This window comes from Desmodus rotundus, chromosome 7 (genome assembly GCF_022682495.2).
Source record: "Desmodus rotundus isolate HL8 chromosome 7, HLdesRot8A.1, whole genome shotgun sequence".
NCBI lineage: Eukaryota > Metazoa > Chordata > Mammalia > Chiroptera > Phyllostomidae > Desmodus > Desmodus rotundus.
This window is the reverse complement of record NC_071393.1, coordinates 116,349,404-116,364,490: the sequence shown is the minus strand read 5'-3', so window position 1 is coordinate 116,364,490 and position 15,087 is coordinate 116,349,404. Positions and strand designations below refer to the sequence as shown.

Sequence of the window (15,087 nt, the reverse complement as noted above, 5' to 3'; positions counted from 1 at the left end):
GAGCGCCCCGTCCGCGCACTGCTGGACGAGCGCACTCGAATTCGCGCTCAGCTCCGGCTGCCCCCACCGCGGGCCCAGCCGGGCCGAGCCCGGGTCGCCTCGGCCGCTCCCGGGATGCCTCCTCCGCTGTGGGCGGGGCGGGCCCGGAGCCCCGCCCCATTCGCGGCCCTTGAAACCCAGTCGCCAACAAGCCCCAGTCCCAGAAGGGAGCTGCTGTCTGAGCAGGAAGCCGCATCTTCACTGGCCGGCCGGGAGGAGACCTGCGGTCGCGCTGAGAGCCCGACGGACCTCCCCCAGGGGCGCGCCTGCCGCACACCGCCACCCCCCGCCGGGCGCTTCGCATCAGGTTTCCCAGCCGCAGACTTACCTAAAGGGTCCTGAATTCCCAGGGCTTCCAGAGGATGCTCGGGCCACCAGCAGAGACCTCGGGGCAGTGGTGAGGGAACATACAGCCCCCCACTCAGCGCCTCTCCTCCTGTACCAGGGGCTCCCCCAGGGGGATGAGCAGGGTGACTCTCCTGGCCTGGGACATCTGAGAAGATGCTGGCCATGAGGCTGCTCACTTGCTTCCTGCAGCTCCTGGCTGGGCTGGCTCTGCCTGCTGTGCCCTCCCAGGTAAGACCCCCACCCCAGCCTGGCTCCCCTGCTCTTCCCAGCCCCCGCACTCAAAGAGATCACAGATCCACTCCCGGAAGCGGCACTTGCAAGGATGTCCACACATTTCCCAGGAGTCAGGCTGGACCATGCTGTCTGGGAGGAGACCTCAGGCTGGGCTGTCCCAGACTTCAGCTCTGGGGTCTGTCCTGGTGGGGGCAGGGAAGCCACAGAAAAGGGAGGGAGGTTTCCTGTCTGGCCCCTGGAGCCACAGTGGCTTTGCTAAAAGCATCTCTCCACTAATCCCAGGCCGGTCCCTGGCCTTGTGGTCAGGGTCGAGGCCTGTGACTAGGCAGGCACCCCCAGGACCTCTGACCTGGTCTGGTGGAGGGGAATCCGGCAGAAGAAGCCGTTGGTGGGGAGGCTGGGTCCTGCCCCTGTCAGGGCCCCGGGCTGAGCCCAGGGCTCCGGGGGGAGGGGGGACTTCAAGACAAGCAGCCTTGCTGTGCCGTCTCTCCCGGGTGGGCAGCGGAGGTCTGGAGTGCAGGGCCTGGGGAAATGATCAGGGCCCTTTTCCCAGGAGTGGGGGGAGTCTGGCCAGGAGCCAGCTTGGGCAGTGCAATCCTGACAAAGCCAATGAGCTGCCTTCCCACTATACTGTCCCACTGCCCTGGGAGTCCCCTGTCCCAGCCCAGGAATGGGTGGGCTAGGCAGACCCCTGAGGCAGAAGAGCCCCACCAGCAGCCACCTGCTTGCCTGCTGCCGGGCTGGCCAGAGGTGTAATGTTACCCACAGCACCAGCTCATGGCGCCACCCGCTTCAGCCCCTCAGCTCCCACCAGATGATCACCTCTCCTAGCCTCTGGCACCCAGCCAAAGTAGGCTGCATCGGACCCAGCAGGGCTGGCCTGGGGGCTGGGTAGGAGGAAGACCCCAAAGGATTGCAAGATCTTTGGGACACAGAAAGCAAAGTGTCTCCAAAAGCCTCCAGACTCCCATCCTTTCCCAATGAGGAAACTGAGGCCAGAGTGAGGGCTGGGACCCACTCAGGGGCCGGTTAGGTTTTAGTTGGACCTGGAAAGAGGCTGCTCTGAGACAGGGCAGGGAGCGTGTGCAGTGGGGGGAAGGAGAGTAGAGGGGCCTCTGTGCTCTTGCCAATACACTCGGCCCCAGAGCACAGAGGCCCGTGGTAGTCCCCCTCATCTCTGCACTGTTCTGTCCACAGCAATCGGCCTTGCCTGTGAAGGACAACTCGTCAGAGATGGAAGGTAAGCAAGCTGGGTTGGTGTGTATGCTCACCGAGTCCGTCCTCCCACACCTCTGCAGAGGATGGGAAGGGACAGGCATGAAGGGTAGGTGCAGGGTGGTATTAAGTTGAGTAAAGTCTGCAAGCTGACTGATGCGCTGGCTGACAAAGTTGTCAGGGCTTGAGAAATGCCCCCATCGTGACCCAGAGGCCTAGAGAGGTATATGCCTGGGCGTCGGTCACCCAGAAGAGCAGAGCTGGGGCCAGTATACCCAGGGTTGGTCTAGTTGGTTCAGAGCCCCTTCCCAGCATGATGTCAGGGGGCAGATGAGGTCTTGGAGAGCAGAGTGGGCAGTGAGTGCCAGGGGCTTGATTGGTGGTCTGGGAGCTGGGTGCAGTGGGCACACAATCAAGAGAATTGGGAGGGGAGAAGGGACCTTCCCAGCAGCCAGCCCTTTCCATTGATTACAAACAGAACATGAGTCGTGCCCTCCCTGGCCTTTCCACTCCCCACCCCGGGTTACAGCAAGAGGGAATCTTCAAAGGGCTAGATGATTGCCAAAGAGACATACGTGCGAAAAGCAGGATGCTCATGCCAGGCCCCCTGCCTTGCTCCTCCCTCCCTGCCTCTCCAAGACGTGCAGTGGGGCCACACACCATTTCTGAGGCCTCCCACGGCGCTGTGGAAGAGGAAGCATGTAGGGACACGCACACGCACATACGTGATAGCCAGTGCGAGCTGGGGGCTGGGAGCTGGGAACACCCTCTCTCCTGGGTCTGAATCCCTGACAGAATCCCTGAATCATGCCTGAATCCCCAGTGCCTTGAGCACTGAAAAGGGGGAGGTGGCAGCCCTTGACTTGGTTGATAATCCTCCCCCTCCCCTTGCTGGGCCCCCTGGGACTGGCACAATATATAATGCTCTCTGAGATTTGGGGAGAGCCAATCACCATCTCCATCCCTTGTCCTTTTGGATGCTTTTCATGTACTTCAGGCAACAGCTCCCGAAAAAGTCTGAGCCTCGGTTTCTTCATCTGTAAATGAGAGCACTAGGCTACATGATATCTAAGGTTTTTTCCTGAGACTGTAGGATTCTCTGACTCCGTGGAGGGGACACAGGAGTGTATATCTTCTGGGGACCAGAGGGAAGCAGCTTGGAAGTGTCAGTTCATTAGGGCGGCTCACCTGTCATCCTAGCCGTTAGGGGAGCCTGTACTGCGGCCAGGGGAAGTCCCATGAGTTTGTGCCCCAGTTACCAAAATCGGAAAATGCCGTCCCCCCTGCTGACTCCAGGCGAGAGACAGCATGGTTGTACGTTGCAGCCCTGGATTACGATTACTCTCGTGGTGACAATATTGGGCATTTACTATAATTCTGTGTTGACCACAGGCTGTGAACTAGGAAGGCATTTGTATTCTCCAGATTTTACAGATGAAGAACCTGAGGCTCCCAGGGGCCCTTAGAGTTGCCTAAAGCCTTGGACACTCCCCAGTATCCACAGCTCACGGCTGAGCAGGCATGCGCAGAGTGTCCCTTGCGGCAGGCTGGCTGTGTGCCCCACCAGTGACTATGGAGAGGACACCTGCTGGGCTTGGGCTGGTGGCCAGCAGTTCTGCCCAGCCCTGTGGCCTCCCGGCTGCCTCCCCAGGAGCTCGCTCTCAGGATGAATTATTTCCCATCTTGAGTCTCCTTCGTCCTGGGTGGCAGGCAGCTGGAGCCAGAGAGGAGGCTTGCCCACAGAGCTGTCGAGAGCTGAGACCCCATTCGTGGCCCTGGGAGCAGCCCCCGCGGACGGCCTAGCCCTGGCCCTCGCTTGACTGGGCCACAGCCTCCGCTCCCCTCACCGCCACTGCTGCCTCAGGGGCAGGCCTAGGGCCGCAGGAAGTGCTCTCAGGAGCAGCTGAGCAGAGCTCTTTCCTGAGGGCCTCAGCCCACATCTGGGAGTGGTCACTGCTTGCTCAACTGACCCCATACCCAGCCAGCGCCTTTTGTTTCTCCCACACACCCAGACAGCGGCCTCCAGGGATGAATCGCCCTTTTTCCTGGCGGCTGCCAGGTAAACCAGGACCAGCTCACCTCCTTCTCAGCCTTTCCCCAACACCATCTGGCCATGTGGCGGATTTCGGGGCCCTGGAGCCTGGGCCCTGTTGTTACAGTCTGTGGGGTGGGGAGTGGGGGTGAGGAAAGGAAATCCCTTCTTTTGCTGCCAAGGCTCAGCTGGCTCTGCTTAACCTGGCTGTGGCCCCAACATCGCAGCTGGATGGGAGTCTCTTTGCAGACTGGTAGGGGGCTGGGGTACCCCTTCTCTGCTGTGTCCCCCTCCCTAATGGCTGGTCCCAGGAGAGGACTCTGGGCCTTCTATAGCACTTTGTAGGCTGCCTATCCTCTGCTGTTATTTATGTTTTCCAAGGTGGAGATTAAATGTTCAGAGTTACATAGTGCTCATTTTAGACTAAACACACATTCGTGGAATTACGACAGGGAGGTGCCCCACCGCCCGAGCAAAGGCCGGCTTCCCTGGGGCTTTGGGACTGCTTATGGGGAAAGGGGCTTGTTTCCCACTCGGGGTGTCCAGGGATAGTGTCCCAGTGGCCTGGAGAGGTAGCATCCAGGGAGATGTCTGGCCTTCCTCCCATCCCTGGACCCAGCCCTAGTGCCCCCTCGGCAGACAAAGCAGAATGGAGCAGCAGACGCCCAGATAAGCGTGGTTTATTGCCGCTGTGGCCTCTTCAGCCAGCTCCATGTGGACACACCGCCTCCTGGGTATTTTCCACCAGCTTGCAGCCTTTCCTCGGGGCCTCTGCTAGGGCTGAAGTTTATTTTTCCTCTGAGATTACCCTGAGACTCACGTCCTCATAGGCTCAGTGGAATGGACTTCGGCCCCTTCTGCCTCCTAGAAAGGGCTGAAGAAGGAGGTGAGGGGCGACCAGGTGAACCACTGCACTAGGGCAGAGACCTCGGGGCCCCCAGGTGACCCAGGTCCCATGTCCTCTCCACCAGTTGAGGACAGCCATCGTGTGGAGGGTAGGATGACCCAGGGATGGAGACCTTGCTCCACCCACGCTCTCGAGGCTGGACTGGGCTGTGTAGACGGGAATCACAGACCATCTGTGAGAGCTGGGAGAGACCTTAGCAACTATCCATTCCCAACCTGCTCCTTTTTCCCCAGTCGAGGAAGCTGATATACTCAGAAAGGTTAAGTGACCTCTCCAAGGTCACACAGCTAGTATAGGGCCAAGACTAGAAGCCAGATCTCCTGGTTCTGGCTACTCACTTCCTGTGAGCCTCCGTTTTGGACCAGGCCCCAGGCCTTCCCCTGAAGAAGCAGCATCTTTTGAGAGATCCCAGATAGGCCCCCAAAAGCTCTTGCTCATGACTACCAGGACATCATGGGAGTCAGGGATGTCCCTAATCATCTTCAGGAGCTGTCATCCAATCAATCAGTAATTATTTAGCCTGTGTTTACTGGGTGCTTGGGTCCCTGTCCTCACAGAGCTTCGAGCCTCGACTTGGTTGTAAGGAGATAAGAACCACCAGTGTGACTGAATGAGGCAAGCGGTGGGGCCTAGTTATACTCAAAGGATGACATCCGCTCATCCTAGAGAAGTTGGAGAAGGCTTTGAAGAGGAGGCAGGGAGGTGGGCTTTGAGAAGTGGGTGGTCAGCTGTATTGGGTTAGAGAGGAGAAGTGGGGGAAGAGCACAGCCCGAAGGCGGGAGTCGTGGGGATGTGGCCTGGTTTGGTTCCAGAGCTGGTCCCAGTAAAATGAGGGGTAGGGATGGGCACGTTGCTGGCTGCAGTCTCGGCTGCTGGGCAGAGGAGCTGTTCCAGAGTGGGGCAGGAAATACGACTAGGGCAAGGGCTAACTCTCCCCGTGGGACTCTGCCAGCCAATCTCGCAGATCTTAACTGTTTTCTGCAAATTCCCCAAGTCTGAGGAAGCACCCCATCAGGCCTGAGAAAGACCCGGCGGGCCTGGGGAGTGGCCAGGGACCACTCCTCGAAGCCCCCAGGGCACCAAGGCAGGTGTCGGGGCCGAGCTGAGAACATGCAGACAGGTCGGGCCACAGGAATTGCATTCCGCTGGGATTTCTGTCCGGCAGATGAGCTAAGGATCCAGCAATCTTCCCAGAGGGATCACACCAGCTCAGATAGACTGAGGGCTTCCTGGAGGAGGAGGTGTGGACTAAACCCAGAAGGCTCTGCAAAGCCAAAGGAGCCAGGGCTGGGGCTTTGAGGTGTGGGCCCCTCCTGACCTGACCCAGCCGACTGTGCCCCCTGCAGTGGTGCCCTTCCAGGAAGTGTGGGGCCGCAGCTACTGCCGGTCAATGGAGAAGCTGGTGAACATCGTGTCTCTGTACCCCAACGAAGTGCAGTACATGTTCAACCCGTCCTGCGTCGCCCTGCTGCGCTGCACCGGCTGCTGTGGTGACGAGTCCCTGCACTGTGTGCCGGTGGAGACGGCCAATATCACCATGCAGGTAAGGGAGGGCCTCCTCCTCATGTCCTGCCTGCCCCCTGTCCACACCCTACTCAGGGGGCCACAGGACCTGGCCACCAGAAGGGATCTGGAGAGGGTGGGAGGGCAGGCCAAGGTCACAGGACTGCAACTGCCTCCCAGGCCTGTGCTCTCACCACCCAGCACAGTGAGCCTCCTGTCTGAGCCCCCTCTCCTCCTTCCTTATCATCTGTCCCGAGCTCTACTTAGCCCCACTGCAGGACCCAGATATCTGGTTGAGGATGGAAAAGATTTGAATCTGCTTGGACTCAAGAAGTCCCTGTTTATACCGGGCGCACTGGTGCCCTGAGCTCGCTCACAAACACACACACTCAGCGCTGTGTGGGGCCCTCACTGCGTACTGCTGAGCACTGTGCTGGGTAGGCACTTCATAAATGCTGCCTCAACGTCCAGTCCTTCAAGGCAAGTGCTATTCCCATTGTACAGATGAGGAACTTGAGATCCAGTCATATTACTTCCCTTGCCCAGCAGATAGAAGATCCAAAATTTCAACATACACCTCTCTGACTCCAGAGCGTGGGCCCCCAGCCCACACTGTTGCTGTGCGGGAGACCACACATAGGGAGAGACAGGGGCCTCCCTCAGATTCACAGGCAGGTGGGAGGGCTGTTTGCCCCACCCTCAAAGCAGGGTAAGGGTGTAGTACAAAGGGAGGGGGGAAATGAGCAGTCCGGTCCTCCCCACAAGGCGGGTGTGGGAAGAATGTTGGAAACCCATGGCCACCATCCCCACCCAGGCATCTCGCCTTCCTCTCCCCACAGATCCTGAAGATCGGCTCTAAGAAGCAGCCCTCTTACGTGGAGATGACGTTCTCTCAGCACAAGCGCTGCGAGTGCAGGTGGGTCCTCAGGGAGTGGCAGGGACAGGCCCCATTCCTTTGGCAGCTTTGAGAAGGGGGGGGGCAGATAGGCTTTGCTGGGTTAGCCACACGGCTGCCCAACCCTGCTGCAGTCTACACTTCCTCCCTGCTTGAGGGAGAGCAGGGGAATCAGGGACCAGTGGCCACAGTGTGTTGCCCTCCCCACCCCCCCATCAGCCAGTTTTTGCCTGAGGAGGTGGTCCCAGTAGTTGGAACACAGCTGCTGAGAAGCCCCCAGGGAAAAGGAAGCCTGGGTCCCTCTCAGACTTTCAGGGGCTCAGGGCATACCATCCCCTCCCTCCCCAAGATGGAAGGCAGCTGCCACAGCCCTGGAAGAGACTCTGAGGCAAGGACATGTTAGGCCTGGGCTTAGTTCTGGGCCAGGCTGGTGCCTGTGGAAGGGGCAGCCGGCAGAGGAGCACGAGGTAGGAGAAGCCATGACAGGAGGAAAGGGCAGAAGGAGGAGGCACTGGGGTTTCTGTAAGACCGCACCCCCACCCAGCAGCGCCTCTGACCAGCCTGCTCCCAGGGCACCTGGAACGTTAGTCACCGGGAGGAGCAGGCCCGGCACTGCCATCCGCGCATAGGGAGGAGAGAAATGAGCTGAGGGGCTGTGCTGGTGCCCTGGGCCCTGGATGGAGCCACCAGACGGGAGCCGAATTCTGGGGCCGGAGGAAGGGGGATCACCACCATGTATCGTGTCCCCACTGTGTACCTAGCCCCACATGGGCACTTGAATGCGCTTCCTCATTCAATGTTTAAGTGTTCTTATTCTCATTCAAATGAGAATTAATTGAGCACCTACTATATGCCAGGCACTGCCCTGGATGCTTAGGATAGAGTGGTGAGCAAGACAGACGAGGTCCCTGCTCTCATTACAACCTGGCTGGTCGGTACCGTCACCGGCCCCGTGTATGGATGAGGAAACTGACGTGGTATGGTTACATGATTTGCCACAGCTTATGAGCGAACCCCAGCCTGTCCAACCCCTAAGCTGACCCTTTTCCACACTACCTCTCAAGGCCATTCTCCAAAAGACCCAGCTCTGCCCTGGACTTGGCCCTGCCTTGTGTCCAGGGCTCTGGCGCCTTCTTGGCCCTGAGCCCAGGGTCTAGGCCCTCTTTCCTATGCGCTCTCGGGGGCCCTGCCTCAGTCACTTTGCTCCCATCACTCCTGGCCAGGTTCAGCCACACAACAGTAGGGAAATGAACCCTCCCAGACACAGTGCTGCATGGTGACCTTTCACATCCCTCGTCACCTTTGCCCTCACAGCCACTGTCAGGGCAGGCAGATGGGGAGACTGAGGCTCCGACTTGCCCACAATGGCAGAGACATGAGCAGGCAGTCCAAGAGGCCCTGGTGCCCTGCCCTGGCTCCCAAGGGAGACAGCCAACCTAGGGCGACATTCCCTGGCCACACTGCCCCACACCCCCACCCCTGTCCCCGAGAGGATTGAGCCCCTGTCCCCTTCCAACAGGCTGACCAACAGGGACAACCTTTCTTCTTATTTCTGGGCCATCAGCCACAGCTGCGGGGACAGAGCCAGGACAGGCCTGCGACTCTGGGGCTGCGCTCACCACCCCTCACCCGTTCCTCCTGCTGTTGCCTGCAGCATCTCTTGTCCTCAGAGCGGGGGTGGCAGCTGTGTCCTGACAGGCAGCCTTCGTTGGCCTCATTCACTGTCCTTGAGGAAACCCTGAGTGCACCCTGGAACGAAGGGCAGGAACAAGAGAAGTAAACAGAGAAGGCAGGAAAGAACAGGCTCACAAATCCCCAGATTTGATGCCAAGAGGCCGCGAAGTGCAGAAGGTTATGGAAAGGGGCCCCGAGGGGAAATTTGTGTCTCTCTTGGTGGGGTCACCAGAGTCTGGAGTCGGAGCTGGAGCCTAGAGGCCCTTTTTCCCTCAGTAGCTCCATGCTACCCCCTAGTGGCTCCAGCACCAACTGCAGGACCAAGACTCCCATTGTCTGAGGGGAGTGATGGGAATGGAGGAGCCCCTGCTTACCACCCTCCTGATTCTCCCCTGCTCCTCTCTGTTTCCCCAGGCCTGTGTGGGACGTGATAAAGCCAGAAAGGTAAGTGGCTGGGGCTCCAGGCTATTCTCAGGTCTGCCAGCCCCTCTCCTAGCATGGGAAACGCCCAGCCACTCTGTCCTGATGCTTTTGGCTTATTGCAGGAGGAGAAACAAGGGCAGTGGGAAGAGGAAGAAAGAGAAGCAGAGACCCACAGTCTGCCACCTGTGAGTGTGCGGGGGGACCCAGGGATGACAAGGAGGCTGGGCCAGAGGGGAGCTCCCAGCAGCAGGAGTTAGTGGTCAGGAAGGGGGAAAGCAAGGCCCAGAGCAGTCTTAGGCCAGAACAGGGAGCTGCGTCCCTGGAGATCCTAGGGCCCAGGCAGCCTCAGGGGGCCTTGGTTCTCGTCCTGACTTAGCCCGAGTCTCTGTGTGGCCTTCAGCAAGTCATGTCACCTCTCTAAGTCTAGTTTTTCTTTTCTGTGTAAAATGAGGCATCAGGGGCCCACCAAGCATTTAGTCATTCTGGAATTTTTTACCAAGCACTTACTGCCTGTCAGGTAGACCAGTAAACAAACCAACAAAATGCTTGCTCTGAAGTGCTTACCCTCTAGTGGTGCCAAGCCCAACAGCTGAAAACGTATCCTGGGCTACTTCCTAGAGACCTTGGGGGAGGAGCAGCCTCTTGCTGGCTCTTAGGCCCCAGACCCTATTTCTGTCCCCCCAGTGGGTCTTGGGGTCCACTCTCTTCCTGTCTCCCTATCTGTCCATCTTGGCTTCATACCAGGAAGCCCACGTTGGAGTCCAGGCCTGAGTGTGAAGCCTGGGAGAGAAGGATCAGAGCAGGGAAAACCCAAATCTGGGAGAGTAAATCATAAAAAAAAATATATTTCACATCCACAGTAACTCAGTTACACCACGGTTCCTTTCAGCTCCAAGACACCTGCAAACCATTTCATGCCATGGGACTGGAGCTGACCCACACGTCTTACCCCATAGGTCCACCACTCCATGAGCAGAGACGTCCACCCCACCCCGGAAGACAGGGATTCTGGGGAAACTGGTCTCCTAAAGCTATGTGGCCCTCATTCCTCCCCTGGGCCCAAGCAGAGATGTGAGGAAGGAGCTGGCAGTGTGGTTGGTGCAGGGCCCCCGGTTAGGCAGGTCCAGGTAGAACACATCTCATTGCTCTGTCTTCCGGGGCAGCAGTCTTCAAACATCTCATTCAGGGGCCTTTTGAAACAGTTTCAAAAACCCATGTGCTCCCTTGCTCATTTAAAAAAAAAATTTTTAATCCTCACCTGAGAATATGTTTATTGGTTTTAGAGAGAAAGAAGAGAGAAAGAGAAAGAAAGAAACAAAACATTGATGTGAGAGAGAAACATTGATCGGTTGCATCCTGCACATGCCCCAACCGGGGACCAAACCTGGAACCTCGGTATGAGCCCTGACAGGGAATCGAACCTGTGACCTTTTTGTGTACAAGGCAATGCTCCAACCAACTGAGCCACCCGGCCAGGGTCCTTGCTTATTTTTAAGTTAGCATTGAACTTTTCCATCAAAATCATACATGGTTGCAAAGATATAATTTCTGGCATGTTATAAATAGTAATGTTTTAATATAAAGCCACTAAATTCTTCAGATGTCCTATGGAATAAGACATGCTAATTTAATACCATCATCCACTTTAAAAAGAAATGAACAACAGACACAAAAAATATAAATATTTGCATTGCTTCTTTTTTCCTTGAATTTATATTTCCATTTTGTGAAATTCCCCCACAGAATTTCAGCCTAAGTAATTCTTTTTAATGTTCAAGTCTTTTATATATCACCTTGCCATATATAAAAGACATATATATCACCTTGTGTATATGCTATGATAATGTATATAAGTTTGAATTATTTTAAATTTCCTACAAACATAAACTCTAAATTAAATTTTCTCCTGGAATGAACTGTCACCATAATTATTAGTAGTACCAATTGATCAAAACAGCACAAACACATCATATTTTAATCGATGTTAAACATTAAAGTGCAATTCATCTCGTTAGGGATGCATCTCAATGAGGTGGGTGTGGCTACCTCTTTCAGGTAATGAACCGGTGCAGGCTGTTACCTCTTGCCAGACTGAGACAGAGTTTAGCCTTAGCTCCATCCCTGTTCGCCACTTCCCATAGCTGAAAAGGGTGAGAAACCAGGCTGACACCAACCTGTAAGTGGGACTAGATGTCAGTCACTTGAACTCTTTGACCTAAGAGCCACCCAAACATGTAGAGAATTTTTTAAAGTTTATTTGAACCAAACTGACAATCGCCAGGGAGCAAAACCTCCATAGATTGAGAAAACGCCCTGGAGAGTGGCAGTTTGCAGACTCTTTTCCTGAAAAGAATCACAGGAAGAGATGTAAGGAGACCTAAGGAGGGTGGAATTGGTCGGTGGAAGATTAGGGAGGCAAGAGAAAGCAACACGGGGAAATCTCTGGGAATGGATAAAAAGTAAAACAGAGAGACGCGAACTTGTTTTACACTGGTGGGTACAGGATGGTTACATTTACAGTGCACTGAGGGGGTGTGCGGGGGAGCAAGGTAACAGTGAAGGGCTGTGGTCTCTGGTTTGAGGCTGTCTCTGACAGGTCTGGAAAAGGAGGCCACTCTGACATTTCAAAGGTATGTTGTCTTAGATGCAAGAAGACAGTGAATAGGCTCGGTTACGGTGAAGACTGGCCTTTGTCCGAGAAGCTACTGGCCTAGGATATGACTACCCGCCATGACCCGCTTTGAGTTAGTAATTTTGATGTTCAGACCATCCTGTGTGATTACTCTTAGTCTCTGAGTTTGTAGGGTGGGCCTGCAAGGCTGGCCTCCCCTGAGCTTATCAGGGTTAGTATGTGGACCCTTTTTCATCCACAAACTTCTTCCACGTTACTTGCCAAAACCTCAAGAGGATCCGCTAACAAAAGTTCCTTCTCATGAAGCGTTAGCTGCGAGTTCGGTTGAGTTCTTTAATTTTTTTTGAAAGCAAAGGCTTGGAAACCACCTGACTGGCAAAAGTCTTGGTTACCCAGCCATTTACTATATTTTCTTTGTCAACATCTGCACTGATATCTCAAGTTCTTCTCTGTTCAGTGTCCCCTGGATACTTTTGCCTGGGGGCAAAGTATCCTCGAGGCATCCAAATTGGGCAGGTTGCTCCCAGGTAGAAAGGCAATTAATTGTGGACTCTCAGGATGGTGGGGAAGCAGACCTCTCAGGCAGGCAGTTTTCAGGTGGAACACCAAAAATGGATCCCTTTAGAACCAGCAGTCCTCACACCTGTCTCGGACAAGTTGGACGTGGATCTGGGGGCACCAGTACCCTGGTTTGGAGAGCGCTGTCCAGAGCGACCAGAAGTGTTAGAGTGTGGAGCTAGACTGAGTCCATGCCACCAACCAGCTGTGTGACCTTGAACAGGTTTCTTAACCGCTGAGTCTCAGTTTCCCCATCTGCAAAAGGTTGATAACAGAGCCTTCCTCATGAGATACTGTTAAGGGTAAATGAGAGAGTGCTTAGCGCAGGGCTGGGCACCTGGGTATGCGCTTGGTGAAGGGTAGCTGATGGCTTGTTCTTGGCCTTGGTGCAAGCAGAGATCCCAGCATGCTGCAATCTCCCTGTGCTCCCTGTCCCAGCTTCCCTTCTGGGTTTGTCCCCCCTCCCATAGGAGGGACCCCCACCACCACCACCACAGAGTGCTGATACCTACTTTCTGTGCTTGGTCTCTGGCAGGTGCGGCAATACTACTCCCCTGAGGTAACCAGCCCTTCGGAGGAGAGAGACCCCACACCTGGCTCCTGTATTTATTGTCTTCACACTCTCAGTTACCTCCCTGCTGGCACCTGTCCTCTATTTATTAGCCAATTGTATCCCTGCTGAATGACTCGCTCCCTCCAAGATGAGGGACAAGACCCTCAGGAATTCAGTGCCTTAAACAGAACGTGAGAGAAAGAAGGCAGCCATGGATCGAGTATGTGCCAGCTTGGGAAGAAGCGGGACATGCAGCTTTGCCAGGGGCAAGTCAGGACCCAGAGGCCCCGGGGGTCTCCAAGGGGCTGGAGAGAGGAGAGAAGAGGGGGGACCCACCGCCTGGGCCTGGGCCTCGGGCTCTGCATGGACCAGCAGCCCTTGCTTTGGAAGCTCCTGACAAGGACAGGGGTGGAGGGCTTGCTCTGGCGGCCACGGCCCCGGCTGAGTGGGAGGCAGGCAGGGGTGGAGGCATCCTGTGGCTTCCTCCTCTTCCTGGCCAGGGCTCTGCACCCTGGAGAGCAGACCATGCAGCTCTAGAGAACAGTGGGCGCCTGGGGCCTTTGTCACTCCTAGTCCCCTGCGGTTTCTCCTCACACCTGGCCACTGCTTGTTCTTTATAGCCAAGGAAGGCTTCCCGCTCTGACCGTGTCAGGGACACAGGCAAAGAGTGGACCCCAGGCTGGACATGGAGCGAACTGCCCTGTGTGGCTGCCTGACTGCCAAGCCAGATTCTCTTGAATAAAGTTATTCTAGTCTGGAAACAGCTTCTCCAGGGGAGTATGTCTGCCGGAGCAGTGGGCAACAGCAGAAAATGGAAACGGGACAGAAAAAGGGATCATGGGCCCCAAGCCTGCCCCTGGGGTGGCTCCAGCCTCTCCTGCAGCGTCCTGGGGTGTCTTCCTCCCAGCTGCTTTAGGCAAAAAACCCGAGGTCTACTTTTCTCATAAGAGGGGTTCCTAAGATGTAGTCTTGGCCCCAAAGTTGAGGGACCCTGACCCCAGTCTCCTCTGAACATCTTCAAATTCAAGAGCACAGTCCCCTTCCCCTCCCCTCAGGCCCACCCTACACCCAGCCCAGGGCCTGGTCCTCTGGACTCTGACTGAATAGGGGTGCCCCGGCTCCTCAGGTCCTGGCCCCCCAGAGGACTGAAGTGCATACTTCCAGCCTGCTAGTGCAGGGTGAGCCCATGCTGCCTGATTTCCTCTCCCTTTTCCTTCCCACCTTCCCCTGCCTTCCTCCTGACAGCCTCTGCATGAAACAAGAGAAAATGATTTAACAAGTTTTTCAGTGTGAACCACACACAGTCAGACTCCCACCTACCTCTGACCTGAAAGGCACCTCGTTTCAGTGTTGCTGTGCGGGTGGTGGAAGGGGAGTTCCCCGCTCTCTCTCACTGCAGCCTGCTCAGGACAAGCCCACGGGCTGGGGCAGGCCTGCCTCGGGCTTTGGAGGGGAGCCACCGGCAGTCCAGTGGGGTGGGGTGGGGTGGGGTGGGGTGGCCCTGCTGAGGTGGCTGCCCTTAGCAGTCTGTTTGCTGAGGCCTGGGCACCCCAGAGGACACTCTGGTCAGGGTGTGCTTCTGGCTAGCGGTTACACAGGGGCTGTGGGCCAGACGCAGAGGACATGCTCTGCAGAAGAACCTCTTTCCTTTCTCTCCTGCTTCTCCTGTCTTGGGCTGCAGCCATTCTGAGCCATTGCCTCTGATGGACTGAGCTGAGAATCGCACCCCTTTTCCCCTTCACTAGGCCCTGGCTTGACTCCAGCGACCCCAGCCCAGTCCCTGTAGCATATCCAAGGCTCTCAGCTTCACAGATCACCCACGTGGAACCTGACCTCCCCACTCAGGCCACAGGCCCCTGTGGAGGGCTAGACAGCGGCGCAAACATCTGTCCCCTCAGCCAGGAGCAGTGGAAGAGAGCAGGAAAGGAACCGACTGGCCCATGTGACCTGATTGGATCAGTTAGGCCCTCAACGGCCCTTTCCGTTCACTCTTCCTGTGCTTGTGCAGCACCAGCTGCACACGGGACGCTGTCCTGGGCACCAGGGACCCAGGGTGGGATGAGACACACGGGGC

General features: G+C 56.3%; 1 protein-coding gene across 3 annotated transcripts; it reads left to right on the top strand.

Annotated features, from left to right (window-relative positions):
• The first annotated feature begins 204 nt into the window (after positions 1-204).
• PGF (placental growth factor) lies at positions 205-13,766 on the top strand. 3 transcript variants are annotated; one of them, XM_071222061.1, is made up of 8 exons: positions 205-615; positions 1,819-1,861; positions 6,122-6,318; positions 7,118-7,194; positions 9,262-9,291; positions 9,393-9,455; positions 12,528-12,683; positions 12,996-13,766. In XM_071222061.1, exons 1-7 carry the CDS (start codon positions 541-543, stop codon positions 12,640-12,642), a joined length of 600 nt encoding a protein of 199 aa, XP_071078162.1. In that variant the 5' UTR covers positions 205-540; the 3' UTR covers positions 12,643-12,683; positions 12,996-13,766. The 3 variants fall into 3 exon arrangements, with proteins under 3 accessions (XP_071078162.1, XP_045058106.2, XP_024423732.2); XM_045202171.2 differs by lacking the exon at positions 12,528-12,683; XM_024567964.3 differs by lacking the exons at positions 9,393-9,455; positions 12,528-12,683.
• The last annotated feature ends 1,321 nt before the right edge of the window (positions 13,767-15,087 follow it).